The sequence below is a fragment of the Hyperolius riggenbachi genome, chromosome 5, assembly GCF_040937935.1.
Source record: "Hyperolius riggenbachi isolate aHypRig1 chromosome 5, aHypRig1.pri, whole genome shotgun sequence".
Lineage (NCBI taxonomy): Eukaryota > Metazoa > Chordata > Amphibia > Anura > Hyperoliidae > Hyperolius > Hyperolius riggenbachi.
The window spans coordinates 8260016-8277877 of NC_090650.1; the positions used below are offsets into that span (position 1 = coordinate 8260016).

Sequence of the window (17862 nt, forward strand, 5' to 3'; positions counted from 1 at the left end):
CCTGCAGTGTTGCTATCAGTGTGTGAAGAGTGGGAGGAGAGGGTATGGATACTGGAAGCCTGTGCTGGCATTTCTCCTGTGGTGTTGCTATCAGTGGGTGAAGTGGAAGAAGAGGGTACGGATACTGGAAGCCTGTGCTGGAATTTCTCCTGCGGTGTTGCTATCAGTGTGTGAAGAGGGTACGGACACTGGAAGCCTGTGCTGGCATTTCTCCTGCGGTGTTGCTATCAGTGTGTGAGGAGTGGGAGAAGAGGGTATGGATACTGGAAGCCTGTGCTGGCATTTCTCCTGCGGTGTTGCTATCAGTGTGTGAAGAGTGGGAGAAGAGGGTACGGATACTGGAAGCCTGTGCTGGCATTTCTCCTGTGTCGCTATCAGTGTGTGAAGAGTGGGAGAAGAGGGTACGGATGCTGGAAACCTGTGCTGGCATTTCTCCTGCAGTGTTGCTATCAGTGTGTGAGGAGTTGGAGAAGAGGGTACGGATGCTGGAAGCCTGTGCTGGCATTTCTCCTGCGGTGCTGCTATCAGTGTGTGAGGAGTGGGAGAAGAAGGTACGGATACTGGAAGCCTGTGCTGGCATTTCTCCTGCGGTGTTGCTATCAGTGTGTGAAGAGTGGGAGAAAAGGGTACGGATACTGGAAGCCTGTGCTGGCATTTCTCCTGCGGTGTTGCTATCAATGTGTGAAGAGTGGGAGAAGAGGGTATGGATACTGGAAGCCTGTGCTAGCATTTCTCCTGCGGTGTTGCTATCAGTGTGTGAAGAGTGGGAGAAGAGGGTATGGATACTGGAAGCCTGTGCTGGCATTTCTCCTGCGGTGTTGCTGTCAGTGTGTAAGGAGTGGGAGAAGAGGGTACGGATACTGGAAGCCTGTGCTAGCATTTCTCCTGCGGTGTTGCTATCAGTGTGTGAAGAGTGGGAGAAGAGGGTATGGATACTGGAAGCCTGTGCTGGCATTTCTCCTGCGGTGTTGCTATCAGTGTGTGAGGAGTGGGAGAAGAGGGTACGGATACTGGAAGTCTGTGCTGGCATTTCTCCTGCAGTGTTGCTATCAGTGTGTGTGGAGTGGGAGAAGAGGGTACGGATACTGGAAACCTGTGCTAGCATTTCTCCTGCGGTGTTGCTATCAGTGTGTGAGGAGTGGGAGAAGAGGGTACGGATACTGGAAGCCTGTGCTGGCATTTCTCCTGCGGTGTTGCTATCAGTGTGTGAAGAGTGGGAGAAGAGGGTACAGATACTGGAAGCCTGTGCTGGCATTTCTCCTGCGGTGTTGCTATCAGTGTGTGAGGAGTGTGTGAAGAGGGTACGGATACTGGAAGCCTGTGCTGGCATTTCTCCTGCAGTGTTGCTATCAGTGTGAGGAGTGGGAGAAGAGGGTACAGATACTGGAAGCCTGTGCTGGCATTTCTCCTGCAGTGTTGCTATCAGTGTGTGAGGAGTGGGAGGAGAGGGTACGGATACTGGAAGCCTGTGCTAGCATTTCTCCTGCGGTGTTGCTATCAGTGTGTGAGGAGTGGGAGGAGAGGGTACGGATACTGGAAGCCTGTGCAGGCATTTCTCCTGCGGTGTTGCTATCAGTGTGTGAAGAGTGGTAGGAGAGGGTATGGATACTGTAAGCCTGTGCTGGCATTTCTCCTGTGGTGTTGCTATCAGTGGGTGAAGTGGAAGAAGAGGGTACGGATACTGGAAGCCTGTGCTGGCATTTCTCCTGCAGTGTTGCTATCAATGTGAGGAGTGGGAGAAGAGGGTACGGATACTGGAAGCCTGTGCTAGCATTTCTCCTGCGGTGTTGCCATCAGTGGGTGAAGAGTGGGAGAAGAGGGTACGGATACTGGAAGCTTGTGCTGGCATTTCTCCTGCGGTGTTGCTATCAGTGTGTGAGGAGTGGGAGGAGAGGGTACGGATACTAGAAGCCTGTGCAGGCATTTCTCCTGCGGTGTTGCTATCAGTGTGGGAGGAGAGGGTACGGATACTGGAAGCCTGTGCAGGCATTTCTCCTGTGGTGTTGCTATCAGTGTGTGAAGAGTGGGAGAAGAGGGTACGGATACTGGAAGCCTGTGCTAGCATTTCTCCTGCGGTGTTGCTATCAGTGTGTGAAGAGTGGGAGAAGAGGGTACAGATACTGGAAGCCTGTGCTAGCATTTCTCCTGCGGTGTTGCTATCAGTGTGTGAGGAGTGGAAGAAGAGGATACGGATACTGGAAGCCTGTGCTGGCATTTCTCCTGCAGTGTTGCAATCAGTGTGAAGAGTGGGAGAAGAGGGTACGGATACTGGAAGCCTGTGCTGGCATTTCTCCTGCAGTGTTGCTATCAGTGTGTGAGGAGTGGGAGAAGAGGGTACGGATACTGGAAGCCTGTGCTAGCATTTCTCCTGCGGTGTTGCTATCAGTGTGTGAAGAGTGGGAGAAGAGGGTTGCATTGACAATCCAACACAATGAGCAGCACATTGAACACATTTTATAAGTGGTCAGAAACTTGTAAATAACTCATGATAGAATAAAGTTGCGTTAAAACCAAGCACACCATTATTATGATAGAGAACAGAGGCGCCAAAAGGATAAAAACAATATTTAAAAGTTTTAAAATTATTGCTTAGGAGGCAGTGGTGGACTCACCTCCCACAAGCAGACACAACAACTGTGTATTCACAAAAGGGAAATTTATTGGTATACTCCAGATAGGATCGCAACGCGTTTCGCAGATCAAACCCGCTTCATCAGGCAATTACAGGAAGGAGCCCACAACAGCAGTATGTCCAGATAGCACCTGGCGCCTCAGACTGAGGCGCCAGGTGCTATCTGGACATACTGCTGTTGTGTGCTCCTTCCTGTAATTGCCTGATGAAGCGGGTTTGACCTGCGAAACGCGTTGCGATCCTATCTGGAGTATACCAATAAATGTCCCTTTTGTGAATACACAGTTGTTGTGTCTGCTTGTGGGAGGTGAGTCCACCACTGCCTCCTAAGCAATAATTTTAAAACTTTTAAATATTGTTTTTATCCTTTTGGCGCCTCTGTTCTCTATCATAATACTGATTGTATCCACCTTTGGTGGAGGGGGATACCCCTTCTTGTTTTTCAAGCCTACAGAGAGCGACTTCTTAATCCTGAGTGGGGACAGGCTAATCTCCTCACTTGCCTATACAGTGGTTACCTGGAGGTAACCCTGGTTTGTGAGTATACAATTCATACTCTTTCTAATAATCCAATTATCTTGACATACTACACCATATCGGGCTCTCGGTTCTTCTCTTTTTCACAAGCACACCATTGTTTTCTTGTAAAATTACCAATAAGTTTGATGCTACTCTTTCTATTGAAAAAATTTAAAGTTGGATTCAAAATGACTGACTTCAAAATGGCAACCACCCATCTTGAAAAGTTCCCCCCCCCCTCATATATACTGTACTAATGTGCCATAAACAGAAAGTTCATACCAACCAACCATTCTGTAACATCCTCTGTAATGGCGGATGCAGGTACGCAGGATGTCTCTGCAGCCGCCTTTGTTCCCTGTTCTGAGGCCTCATCCGTTCCGCCGGCGTCTAGCACGCCACGGACGAGACTGTCTGTTGCTCACAGGGTCGCGGGCGCGCGCGTGGAGACAGGACCTTTATGCTGGGAGAAGGCGCGGCAGCTGACCTGCCGGTCGGCTGACGTCTGGAGAGAAACTCACAGCACCCGGATTGGCTGCTTGGGCGCGGCTGTGGGCTCTCCTCGCTGCTTCAAAAGCTTTCTCCGCTCACTTGCAAACTGTCTGCTGTTGCGAATACTCATGTGTTAGTGCTCAGACCTTAGACTAGTATCCGGGGTGCTTTGATCTGGGAGGAAACCAGGGATTTCACACAAGACTAGGACTATTGCTTTATTGTATTATTGATATTCTGTGTATGACTCTGGCTTATCTCTGCCTCTGCTTTTGCTCAACATTTCTGTACTTCTGCCCATCTGATCTAGTTGCCGAACCTCTGCATGAATCTTTACTATTCTCTTGCCTTCTGATTTTGTACTATACCTGCCTCTCTGTTGCTGAACCTTGCCTGTCTGACCCTTCTACTCTCCAGTGAGCCCTTGTCACTGGAGAGGTGCTCTGATAGTACCCACCAGCTCCTCTGGTGAGGTCTAGTTAAACTATCTGATTACTATTGCTGATAGCACTCACCAGCCTCTCAAGTGTGGGCTCTTAGCCACTTAGTGACTATTCAGCTAGTACCCTCTAGCTCCTCTGGTGGGGCCTAGCACAGACTATTTGCAGATAGTAACCACCAGCTCCTCTGAGGTTTAGTCAAACTAATCTGTCATTGTCGCTGATAGCTCTCCCCAGCTCCTCTGGTGAGATCTACCCTTTCATCTCCTGTTGCACCAAACACTATTAACAATAACAATAATATTTATATAGCGCTTTTCTCCCTGGGGACTCAAAGCGCTGACCATAGTACCATTACCATAGTACCTCAGCTTTCTATACTTGCATTATTGGTGATACTGCAGATCACCACATAATCAGGTATAGAGTTTGATTATTAGCGATTCTGCAATCACACAATAATCAGACGTGCGTGTTGCTACACCAAACGTTACACATTCCCATTTTATTAAGGAGTATCCATATAAATGGCCTATCCTGTATACGCCATGTGCACTACAAGCTGCAACCAGAGCACTGGAAGTATCCCTGGCCACCCGCGTTAGGACAATCTCAATAGGCAGATGCATTCTATGCTTGCATTATGTATGTTACAGGGCCAGAGTTAAGATGACCCAGAGGGGCCTCCATTCAGTGTATATGACTATGCAAAATAATGCAGCACATTACAGAGTACATAGTCATGTCACTGACTGTCCTCAGAGGAGCTCACACTCTAATCCTACCATAGTCATAGTGTAATGTCCTACCATATTATTATTATGTATTTATATAGCACTGACATCTTCTGCAGCACATTACAGAGTACATAGTCATGTCACTGACTGTCCTCAGAGGAGCTCACACTCTAATCCTACCATAGTCATAGTCTAATGTCCTACCATATTATTATTATGTATTTATATAGCACTGACATCTTCTGCAGAACATTACAGAGTACATAGTCATGTCACTGACTGTCCTCAGAGGAGCTCACACTCTAATCCTACCATAGTCACAGTCTAATGTCGTACCATATTATTATTATGTATTTATATACCACTGACATCTTCTGCAGCACATTACAGAGTACATAGTCATGTCACTGACTGTCCTCAGAGGAGCTCACACTCTAATCCTACCATAGTCATAGTCTAATGTCCTACCATATTATTATTATGTATTTATATAGCACTGACATCTTCTGCAGAACATTACAGAGTACATAGTCATGTCACTGACAATAATACAAAGCCTATCATTTGGGGAAACCGCATATAAATGTTTGGGGGGCATGGGAGAAACCATGAATAAACAAGGCCAAGAGAAAATGGGGGCTCTTAGGCTGCAAAGCAAGAGTGCTACCATTAGGCTAGCGTGTTGCAAGGGAAAATTATTAACAAACAACTTAACAGTCACCAATAAACACCGATGACACATTGTGGACATTCTCACTCTGCTAGGTCATGGGTGTAGTAACATGTTTCCTTTATACTGGTGATAAATATAATTCATTGCAACAGTGTGCTGTTTCCACCAAAGGCCCATTCCTTTCCCAACAGATCAACTGAACCATCCGATCAGCAGGTGTTTTAAATTCACATGACTGATTTTCAAATTATTTAACAAACTAAAACGCAAACTAACATTGTAATGAGCGGTTTAATTGCAATAACATTGCTCTTTTGTAAAAAGAAGAAAAAAAAAATCAAAAAGCATAACCAACATTTTGATAAGATTATTCACCAGAGAAAAAGGTGAGTTCTGCAATATAGAGGGGAAAAAAAACCCAGAATGTTCCTGGGTTGCTTATGAGTCGCCCAAGGGTGTAGTATCCAGCTGCTCCTGCAGGGGGCTCCTGATCTCTCAGCAGATACCGTAGTCAATGACCTGCTAATAATTATAAAACGCATGCAAGTTGCACAAATGGCATAAAGCGTGTTTGAGAGGCCCAAGTCAGAGCATGCAAGTCAGCATTATTAGCAACGAGTTAACCTTTGTAGGGAGCGGCAGCAGAAGTCATGGCTGGCCATGTGTCAAGCAATTAAATGTTCAGATTATTATATGCAGTGTATATGTGAGCTGTATTTGCCTGCAGGTCACGGTCTCCGATACATGGAGGTGGAGCGGGCATGACGGGATCCCAATAGAGCATATGCTGTGCTGATACTAACGGTGACCCCTAACACGTCATTCTTATATTCTTGTGATGAACATCGTTTTAGGTCTTATCCTCCCTGCAGCCCTGTTTGTTTATCAGCCATGGAAAAAAAACGCCATTTAAAACTTTCAGTAAAATGAGTCTTTGAAAGGAGTTCTTCAGATCTTATTCTCCAAATGGGTAATACTTGGGAAATTCATGAATTATCTTCAAAGCTTCGTCATAAAGACCCAGATCTGAAAAAGAAAAAAAACGCAGAAACTGAGCAGCACTTTGACACGGAACTAGACATCAAAGTACACCTGTCACTAGTTATCACAAATTTGTAAAACAGGCACCTTTGTGCCAGTTACTACATTCCATAAGGTAGGGTGGGTTGGGGAGCGGCGGGGAAACAGACAACTGGCGTGCAAGTGGCACCACGGAAAATTTGGAAGAAAAAAAAAAGTACCACCTACAAAAGGAAATTTGGGTACAGCGGCTTCCGATCAAAATAAATAGTGGGTGCCAGAAGGTTCCATGAAAAGTAGACAGCATAGTTCTGCTACAGTGTAGCGGAACATTGCAGGAAAGGTGGTGGGCATCCTGGGAACAGCAGCAGGGCCGGGAGGCCAACAGGAGCAGTGCTGAACCAGTCAGCACTAACCCTACTGATAAAACTCAACTTCCTTAGCTCCATCCTCAGATTCCCAAGTTGCCCATGTGTGTGATCTTTCTGCGCAGGAGAACAATAATGAAGCACACCCTAAATACAACATTAATGCTCTGGATTTATGTAGTTGAAGCAAGGTGAATGCAGGATTTTACAGACCAATCAGCTGCTTATACATGTCAGTGTGTTTGGCTACAGATCAATCAGTTGTTTGTACGGGATGGCATACAGTTTAATGCTTGCCTACATGACCCTAGTTTGTGATTACACTGACACACAAAGACCCATAATTATCTCCTTTAAAAGGACTTACGAGGCCAAACTATAAAAAAAAAAAAAAAAAAAAAAAAAAGTTTAAAAAGTTAAGTACCTGCATCTCTTTAAAGACACAGAGGACGCCATCCGCGCCCTCCGTGTCGTTCCTCCAGGTCCTCGCCGCTCAATAACCCCCCCCCCCCGGTCACGACCATAAAGCCCGGGTCAGGCTCTCCTGCCTCTGCCAATATGGCCGCTGGAGCTGGCTACAGTAGCGTGGATTGGGGGGTTGGCGCTAGAACTGCGCAGCCGCACTCGCGGCTGTGCGGCCAGCTCCTGCGGCCATATTGGCAGAGGCAGGAGAGCCCAACCCGTGCCTTGCGGTCGTGACCGGCCGGGGGGGGGGGTTATTGAGCGGCGAGGACCCGGGGGAACGACACGGAGGGCGCGGATGGCGTCCTACGTGTCTTTTAAAGAGATGCAGGTACTTAACTTTTTAAACTTTTTTTTTTTAATAGGTTTGGCCTCGTAAGTCCTCTCTAACCGATAGCAAACATTTAACAGACTTGATCAACAACAGTGAATTACACTGGGGCACTTTTAACAATGCACACTTGTTCGGTGAAGGACAAGAAATTCTGATGGTTTCTGAAGGTTAAACATTTGCTCTTTGACTGCATACCAGGTGATATAATAAATAGAAAAAGATGGGTCCCTTATCAATATCAAATGAGAATAAGATTTCTATAATTCACACCTACTGTCGGTTGTTTTTAATTTGTCATTTACATTAGCTCTAAAGCCAAAGTAGAGAGAAATAAAACTGAAATATGAAATGTACATGTGTTATTGTAAACCTTCAGGGCCTTCCTGGCTTATAAAGCTGTAATTAAATCTAGTTTCCGCCCATTTCTTAACCACTTTACCCGCGCCTGTACGAATTTCTCCATCCCTTTTTCCATCCTTTAACCCCAGGGATGGAGAAATCCGTACTTTCCGCGCTCCCGCCGCTGCCCGCGGGCAAACACGCCGCCGGCCGCTCGCCCGGAGATCAATGAACGGGAAAATCCATTCCCGTTCGTTGATCTGAGTCCCGCTGCTTTTCCGCTAAGCAGCGCGATCATTGTGTGAAAAAAAAAAAAAAAAAAAAAAAAAAAAAAAAAAACTTACCCAGCCTCCTAGTACTTCCTCCAAGCGTCGAAGGACGCTTGGAGGTCGCATTAAACAAAAAGTTACTGTTGCCATCTTGTGGCCAAATAGTAAAACTACACCCTAAAGCATTTTTCACATACAAATCATTACTTATACACAAAAAATTAACTCATTACCTCCCACACTCCCCATTTTTTTTTTGTGATAAAAAAAAAATTAAAAAAAATTTACAATTAAAAAAATACATAAATAGTTACTTTAGGGACTGGACTTTTTAAATAAATATTTATGTCAGGAGGGTACAACACTGTTACTTTATAAACTATGGGCTTGTAATTAGGGATGGACGCAAAACTGAAAAAAATGCACCTTTATTTCCAAATAAAATATTGGCGCCAAACATTGTGATAGGAACATAATTTAAACGGTTTTATAACCGGGACAAATGGGCAAATACATTTCATGGGTTTTAATTACAGTAGCATGCATTATTTAAAAACTATAATGGCCGAAAACTGAAATAATGAATTTTTTCCCACATTTTTCCTATTTTCCCATTAAAACATATTTAGAATAAAATAATTCTTGGCATAATGTCCCACCTAAAGAAAGCCTAATTGGTGGTGGAAAAAACAAGATATAGTTCATTTAATTGTGATAAGTAATGATAAAGTTATAGACGAATGAATGGAAGGAGCGCTGAAAGGTGAAAATTGCTCTGGTGCTCAAGGGGTAAAACCCCTCAGTGGTGAAGTGGTTAACAGTTACAGGCAGCCTTCTGACAGATTAACTGCTGCTGAATTTATTATAGTGGTGTCAGATCCGCTAGGGTGGCTGGATAGTGTACTGGTTAAGGGCTCTGCCTTTGACATGGGAGACCAGGGTTCGAATCCTGGCTAGGTCAAGTACCTATTCAGTAAGGAGTTCAAGGCAAGACTCCCTAACACTGCAGGGTGGCCTCTTGAGCGTGTCCCAGTGGCTGCAGCTCTTGAGTGCTTTGAGTCCAACAGGAGAAAAGCGCTATACAAATGTTCAGATTATTATTAGTAAACTGCAAATATGATGGGAGTTGAGTATCGGGGCCGCAGTGGGGGGGTGGGGGTGGGGGGTGGGGGGGGTCAGCCTGAAGCAGATGCAGGGCCTGTCGGTTGGATGCAAACAGTTCTGCAAAGCATGATGGGATCCAAGTATCTGGGCAGCAGTGGGCGGTGGCTTACGACAGAGCTCATCTAATCCCAGCCTGAAGCAGATGCAGGGCCTGTCTGTTGGCTGCACACAGTTCTGCAAAGCATGATGGGATCCAAGTATCTGGGCAGCAGTGGGTGGTGGCTTACGACACAGAGCTCATCTATTCCCAGCCTGAAGCAGATGCAGGGCCTGTCTGTTGGCTGCACACAGTTCCACCTTCTAAATGGCATAATTTACAGAAAAAGCCGAGGAATGGTGATCATGTGACCAGATGGATAACTAGTACAAATATGTGGATTCTTTATTAAAGCTGAAATGTACTGTAATAAGGACTCTGTCGCAGTAAAGGAGGTTATTCTTACTCTGCTGTGCTTGAGCTAAATACACAGCTACAATTATTGCAGCCTGAAACTATCCTTAGGAATCATTTCAGGCTGCAGTGCAAGAACGACCACTGCACAGACACGATGCTCGGCTCCTGGGCGCTATGGGTGGGGAAAGAGGCTGCACGAACGGTGCCTGGCTACATGAACTTCATAGGAACTTTCTGCAGAAACAAGGAGGTATCAGGACACAACATCAGGGACAACCTGTACAGACTTAGGCTTTAGGGGTAAAATGAGAGGAATCCAAAGTATGTAGTGTAATAACCTTTAAAGAAAAACATTTCTTTGTTACAGGTGATAGAAACCCTGCAATTAATCTGCAGTGTGTCTACTACCTGCTTTCATGGAAGCAGGCATAGGGTTAACAGCCTGTGTTTACAGATTAGCTGCTCTGCTGAGATTCCAGAGGTGATATAGCTGAAAGATCAAATTACAGTTGTGATTATTCTCAGATGAGGGGGAATTACACAGGCTAAATACACACAGGTTGCATTTCTCTAGGTTTTCCTTCTGCCCTGTGCAAGGGTTCAGGTCCAGTTTAAAATGGACAACTGAAGAGAGGTATATGGAGGCCGCCATATTTATTTCCTTTTAAGCAATACCAGTTGCCTGGCAGCCCTGCTGTTCCTCTGCTTCTAATACATTCAGCCATAACCCCTGAACCAGCATGCAGCAGATCAGGAGTTTGACATCGTCAGATCTGACAAGACTAGCTGCATGCTTGTTTCAGGTGTGATTCAGACTCTACTGCAGCCAAAAAGATAAGCAGGGCTGCCAGGCAACTGGTATTGTTTAAAAGGAGATAAATATGGCATCCTCTATATCCCTTTCACTTCATTCATCAAGTCAAACATCTACCAAATAGGTAGAATGAATTTTGCCTTGCCCCTCCCCCATACTATATAAACATGCATAAAAACCCAACACGGTCTCAGCGTACCAAAGGGGTTGACATCTTCCCGATACGGCACATAGGAAACGCCCAGCACGGTCCCCTTCTGTGTCACTTTCCCCACAACTTCTATCACTCCAGATAACTCCTCATCCAGCTGTGAAAGGACAAAAAGCAGAAAAACAAAAAAGTTATTTAACAATCCATGAATCAAGTGAAACAACATTCAATAAGGTAATATGTGTACATCTGCCTCGTAACACTTCGGGAGATTGTAAGCTGGATTTGTGTGTAAGTGGTGAAACGCGGATAAAGGACTTGCATTCTGACAACTCTGGACATTATTTAGCCTCGATTCATAAACAGCAGTGCGATAAAAAAAATCTTGTCGGGAAAATACCGCACTCGGTATTTTCCCGGTCTGTGTGCTAAATCATAAAGATTTCCCCAGCTGCCCTTGGAGGTCGGTAAATTACCGCAGCCCATTGAGCGGTAGAGTAGAGCAGTGTCTCGATCCTCTCTTTGCCCTGCAGAAATGAATCACACAGACGGCTCTCTGGCTCTCTCCACTGATGACTCAGACAGATGAGTCACACAGTCTTTCCCTGCCTGCTCAAATGATTCACACAGAGGGCTCTCTCCACTGATGACTCAGACAGATGAGTCACACAGTCTTTCCCTGCCTGCTCAAATGATTCACACAGAGGGCTCTCTGGCTCTCTCCACAGATGAATCAAACTGACTTCGGATCTCTGCTCTTTGCATTCATCAGAGCTGTCAGAGGTGTCGGTAACTTGTTAAGACCTCACCAGAGGTGTCGGTAACTACCGCCAGGCTTACCGCTTGTTGAAGGCTTTATGAATTGACATTTGCTGACAATTTACTGACATGTGTTGTCGGTAACTGCAGCCAAGTCGGAAATTTATCTCCCTGGTCAGTAATGTCAGCTTCTCATGCGGTAACAACCTTTATGAATTGACATTTTGCTAACTGGTCGGTAAAGTCTGCTGTTTTCAGCTTTACCGCATGAGGTAATGCTTTATGAATTGAGGCCCTTGCGTACCAGCAGTCCCATGCCCTATAAGGACCAGAGACTGCCGTTACCACAAAATGGCACTTACCGGCTAATCGCCGCACATACCGCCCGCTCTGCCATTACCACAGGTCCCTCTCTCTGCTGTCGCTATGACGGCAGAGCTCTGTGCACTGGGCAGGAGCAGTTTTCATTGGCTCCTGACCCTGTCCAGAAATGTAAGCCAATGGGGTTGGTTCCTAATGATCACGGGGTCAGGAACCAATGAAATCTGCTCCTGACCAGCCCACAAAGCATTGCCGTCAGACGGCAGGGCGAGTGAACTGCGGCGGGGAGAGAGCGACGGAATCGGCAGTATCGTGCAGCGGGAAAGCTAGGAATCTTGCAGGACGCAGATTTCAACCAACGCAGTCCGGAAGTCGGTAAACTGGGTTTTTTTTGCTTACAATGTGCTTTTAATTTGTTTTAAGCTATTTAAAAACAAACAGTCTGTTCTCCGCAGAAATTTTTTCCAACCGGGTGGCATGAAAAAGTAGCCGGGTGGGGTGAGAGGAGAGAATGCAGGGCGAGTGCTTTTATGCTCAACTTTGCTTACAGCAGAGGTGGTGGTGAGCCGATGACAGCCAGGTGTCCTCACCAAAACTAGCTGGGTGGAGCGCCCGGCTAAAAGAGCCTGGGGAGAACACTGACAGTTTATACAATACCATAACCTGTAACAAAAAGATAGCATAAACAAAAACAAAAAAAGTATTGTATATTTTGTACATGAAAACAAAGTTGTACATCTGAAATACTGTAACCTGAGATGTTTGTAAGTAGGGGACTGCCTATACTTGTTGCCAAAACACACCCCGAAGTTTTTATATCCCAAAACAGAAGCCAACTTCACAATAGGTGTGAACTGCCTGTGGGAGGGGCAGCAGCACGAGTGCAGCAGAGCTCAGGGGTAGTTGCAGGATGACTCCCGTCCCACTGATCTCTGACCTGCATGAGGATTCCCTCCCTCCTCCATCCCTGACTGCTGCTGTGCCAACCCAACTCTGCAGGCATTTCTGGAGAGATAAAGGGAGGACGAGAGTAAAAAGACAATGAAAGCACAATTAGCTGAGGCTTAAGGTGGCCATACATCTAGCAATTTGGCTGTACGATCAATTATTCGATTCGATCATTTTATTGAATTGAGAGAGAATCACGTGTGTTTCAGAATTCCCAATCGATGAAAGGTGGCTGATATGTCGAATCGACCAGCTTAGTCCATCGAGCAGGAAGCAAGATATCGGTCAATCGCACAGGAATTTGCTACTGTTGACGTCATTCGATCAACTCTGAATCAATTTTTGCATTCAGAGCATGGAGATACAACATTGGTCAGATCGAATGTGAAGGTGAAACGCATAGGATATTGTTTGTAGTGTGTGGGTCACTAGTCGATTGACTTTCAAGCAACCATACTGAAGTAGATTCCTTAATAAAGTCGATCACTTCGTCGATTAAATCAGAATCACTAGATGTATTGCTACCTAAGGGTCCCCCCAGAAGATCTGCCAACCTTAGTCCATGCCTTCATCACATCCTGACTGGACTACTGTAATGCTCTCTACACTGGCCTTCCAAAAAAGGTCTTGTGCCGCCTACAGCTGATACAGAATACTGCTGCCAGACTGCTAACCAACCCCATCACTGCCACATAACGCCAGTCCTGCACTCCCTTCACTGGCTACCTATAGAATGGAGGGTCCTATTCAAGATCGGCCTACTGACATTTAAATCCCTGAATAATCTGGGCCCTGGATACATGAAAGATATGCTGCAGCTGCGTAGCAATCCCCGCATTCTCAGATCCACAGGTTTTAATAATCTAGTCATACCCAGAGTCCACTTGGAAACTTTTGGTCCCAGAGCCTTCTGTCATGCTGCCCCTACGTTTTGGAACTCCTTACCTCAACAGATCAGGACAGCTCCATCCCTGGCCGTGTTTAAATCCAGACTGAAAACCCACCTGTTCAGTTTGGCATTTGCAGAATTATAACTTTTGTTGTGTGAATACTTCATCCTACTACCAATTACTGAATCTGAGAGAGCCTAAGCGCTTTGAGTCCTATGAGAGAAAAGCGCTATAGAAATGTTATTGTATTATTATTGTAAAGTTAAAGGAGTGTTCCCCTGAGCGGCTGCATCCAGAAGCCACGGAAATGCAGCATATGAGGCTAGAACTTTATAGAGAACTCCAGCACAGCATTTTCAGACAACTGCAGGTATTCTACTGATAAATTCTCCATCACAAAAACTATCAACGTTAATAACATAACTCCTGTCCCCCAGCCTCGGTGTTATACTAGGTTTCTCCAAACCCCACATCGTCATACAGCACAACTCCGCATTCACCACTTTCTATCTGTGGGCCCGTTTCCACTCTCGCGGAAACGGCCGCGAATCCGCAGAGTTTCCCCGCAGGCAAATCGCGCGGGGAAACTCTGCCATAGGGGACAACGGCGCCGCCGGCCGAATCGCTTGCAGTAGCGATTCGGCCGGAAACCCCCACAGAATTCGCGGCGGAGGCTGCGATTCCCATAGCCGTGCATGGCACGGCTGATGGGAATCGCCTGCGATCCCGCCCACCCGCTCAGTGCCGGCGTGCGTCTACGAGACGCACGCCGCACTAGTGGAAACGAGCCCTAAAGGCTCATACACACATCAGACTATAGTCTTTGGAAAATGAAAGATCACAGACCAATCTTACCACCCTTCATGTAGTATGAGAGCCATACTTACACAGTCTATTCTATGGAGCTGAACTCCACATCAGATAGAAACCTTTGCAAGATGCTGCACACACAGATGCTGTACAGACACAAAAGATCAGTATCTGCAAAAGATCTGTTCCTGACAAAAATCCATTCCTGCAAATTGCAATGATAGTCTATGAGATCTGCAGATCATCATACACACATGATTTAACTGACATTCATCTGCAGATCAGATCCACCAGGATGGATTTTCAGATCTGCAGATGATTGCTTGATCTGCAGATGAATGTCAGTTAAATCATGTGTGTATGATGATCTGCAGATCTCATAGACTATCATTGCAATTTGCAGGAATGGATTTTTGGCAGGAACAGATCTTTTGCAGGCGCGACGGATAGCGGCGGATCGGCAGCGATCGGGCACTGCACGCAGCTAGCAAAGTGCTAGCTGCGTGCAGCAAAAAAAAAAAATTATGCAAATCGGCCCAGCGGGGCCTGAGCGGTGCCTTCCGGCGGCATAGCCCGAGCTCAGCTCGGGCTTACCGCCAGGAAGGTTAAAGGGGACCTGAAGTCAGAACATCCTCTCTGCTCTAAAAGATACACAACCGCATAATAACCTTTAAACAAAAAAACATTTTTTTGATACAGCTGATACAAATCCTGCAATAAATCTGCAGAGTGTCTACTTCCAGCATTCATGGAAGCAGACATATTGTTTACATCCTGTGCTTTCAAATGGGCTTATCTGCCATAGGCAGTCATGTGACACAGGGGAGGATCAAATTACAACTTGTGATTAGACACAAATGAGGGGACATTAAACAGGCTAAACTCTCTAAATACATACAGGGTGTATTTCTCCATGTTTTCCTTCTGTGCTGTGCAAGAGTTCAGGTCCACTTTAATATGTTTCTCCTGTATTCTACATTGCTGCACACTAAGAAGCTAGATTATAATAGACTTTCTAACGCCTCCATTCTGACCTCCCGGTACCCTTGTGCAGTACTGCACCTTTGCCTTAATGGTTTGAATTTTAGGTCAACTGTGCTTCCCAATCTCCACCTGCACTACTGCCATTGACCACAAATGATTTCAAGGTACAACAACCATTGTACTTGGCGATGGCGAATAAATCTGATTGTGAAAAAGCAGGTCCCTCAATACCCCACTCTGGACAGTTACAGGCAACAACTGGGACCAGCAGAAGGCAGGCGCACCCCTACAGGAAGTCACATGTTGAAAAAGAAGCTTGTTCGGTGTAATGCGGACTACATACCGGTTCTGGTAACTCCACGGTCGCAGTCTTCCCTGCTCCATCTACCAGAACGAAGGACGTCCCACTTGGATGAACCTGCATGAAAACACAAAAGACAATTACTTGCATACTTTCCTGAGTTTAACCTCCCCAAACCAGACCCCAGACTACAAAAGGCTGAGAGTAGGTCCACAATGGGCGGTGCGTTACACAGCAGGAATGTAACGGATTGGGAAAGCAGCACCGCGTGTTGCATCACATACAGTCAGTGAACACTATGCTTCACTGTTATTGCGTGTTTTGTAGTAAAAAAAAAAATAGTGTGCTATTACTCTGCATGCTGTTATACCGCAACACACCCTCCCCACAATTGGTGCAGTAAGCTGCATTACAATGCGGCCATCACACCACTGAGGATGTAGCCTTAGGGCCTGTTTCCACTACACGCAGATTGGATGCAGAAAAACTGACTCCAATGAATGCCTATGGGAAAATCTGCGTCGGAAAAAATCGCGTTTAGTGGAAACAGGCCCATAGGCATTCATTGGAGTTAGTATTCCTGCATCCAATCTGCGTGTAATGGAAACAAACCCTTAATATGTTTCTTTAGGCTTCTTGCACACAGGGACGTTACAGGCGCACGTTAGAGCAGCCTGTAACGCTCCCCCAATGCACAGCATTCTAAGCAGCTAAGCCGCGTTAGACTGCTTGCACATGCTCAGTAATGTTGCGGAGGAGGGGAGAGCGGCCGGGCACATGGCTAATTAATATTCACTGCACTCAGTGACGTGCAGCGTTTACTTGGAGTGGCCGCTCTGTGCGGCGATTGGCCGGGCAGGACCACGTGATGCCGCATGCGTCCATAAGTACGCATCACGGAGGCCAGAGTGAGCTGCACAACGCAGCTCACTCCGACGTCCACACCAGAGAGCACCAGGCGTTGCATTAGGGGCACATTATGTGCCCTATAACGTCCCCTAAACGTAACGTCCTGGTGTGTCACTAGCCTTAAAAAACACGTAGCTCAGTCACATTACTCTTAGTTCCCCTCGCCTGCTGTCAAAAGACTGTTGCCTTTTGGATGGGCTAGATTACCAGGAGAGCCAAGGTCAGGATACTAGTAATGCAGCCCACCACAAAGAATAGCAACCCACCAAATACAAGCAGAGGGTGCACTAGGCATCTGCCTTGTTTGCCTCGCCACACCTTCATAGCACCCCTGCAGAGGGTAGTGCTCCAGGCAGCTGCCTCATGTGCCTCACTGCACACCCGCCCTATGTTCAGGGGTAATAGCGCTTATTGCAGCAGGTGGTGCCCCAGGCAGTTGCCTTGTGACCTTCAACCCCTCCCTTCAGGGGTAATCAGAGCACACCTTATAGCAGGTGATGCCCCAGGCAGCTGCCTCATGTGCCTCACCCCCTCTTTTAGGGATAATAAGAGAGACCCTTATGGTAGGTGGAGCCCCAGACAGCTGCCTCACCCTCCCGGAGCTCAGGGGTAGTAAGAGCGCCCCTTGTGACAGGTGGTGCCCTGGGCAGCTGCTGTCATATGTTAGGAGGTGACGCACCTTCTCCACGCGGCCCACCAGACAGACGGGCTGGCCCTGGTAGCGGCTCAGCATGGCGACATTCACCCGCACGCGCGGCACCTCGAGGCTCTCCCCCATCTCCGGCTCTCCTCACACAGACACACACACACACACTGCCGCTGGCGGGAAACCCGGGCGCGAGCCCCGCCAACCCCAACCAATCAACTTCCCCAGAGCGCCGCCCCTCCCCGCCAATCACCGGCCTGCCTTCCCCGGAGCGCCGCCCCTCCCCGCCAATCACCAGCCTGCCTTCCCCAGAGCGCCGCCAATCACCAGCCTGCCTTCCAGAGAGCGCCGCCCCTCCCCACCAATCACCCTTCCCGAGAGCGACGCCCCTCCCCTCCCTACCAATCACCGGCCTCTTTTTCCAAGAGCGACGCCCCTCCCTTCCCTACCAATCACCGGCCTCTTTTTCCAAGAGCGCCGCCCCTC

At 46.9% G+C, this 17862-nt stretch overlaps 1 protein-coding gene across 1 annotated transcript; it reads right to left on the reverse strand.

The window, feature by feature from the left end:
• Positions 1–5765: 5765 nt before the first annotated feature.
• On the reverse strand, positions 5766–17621 carry RPA3 (replication protein A3). Its single transcript, XM_068238497.1, has 4 exons — positions 17410–17621; positions 15864–15938; positions 10857–10965; positions 5766–6519 (listed from the first exon to the last, which is right to left on the reverse strand). The coding sequence occupies exons 1-4, from the start codon at positions 17506–17508 to the stop codon at positions 6449–6451; spliced, it is 354 nt and encodes a 117-aa protein (XP_068094598.1). The 5' UTR covers positions 17509–17621; the 3' UTR covers positions 5766–6448.
• Between the last annotated feature and the right edge of the window lie 241 nt (positions 17622–17862).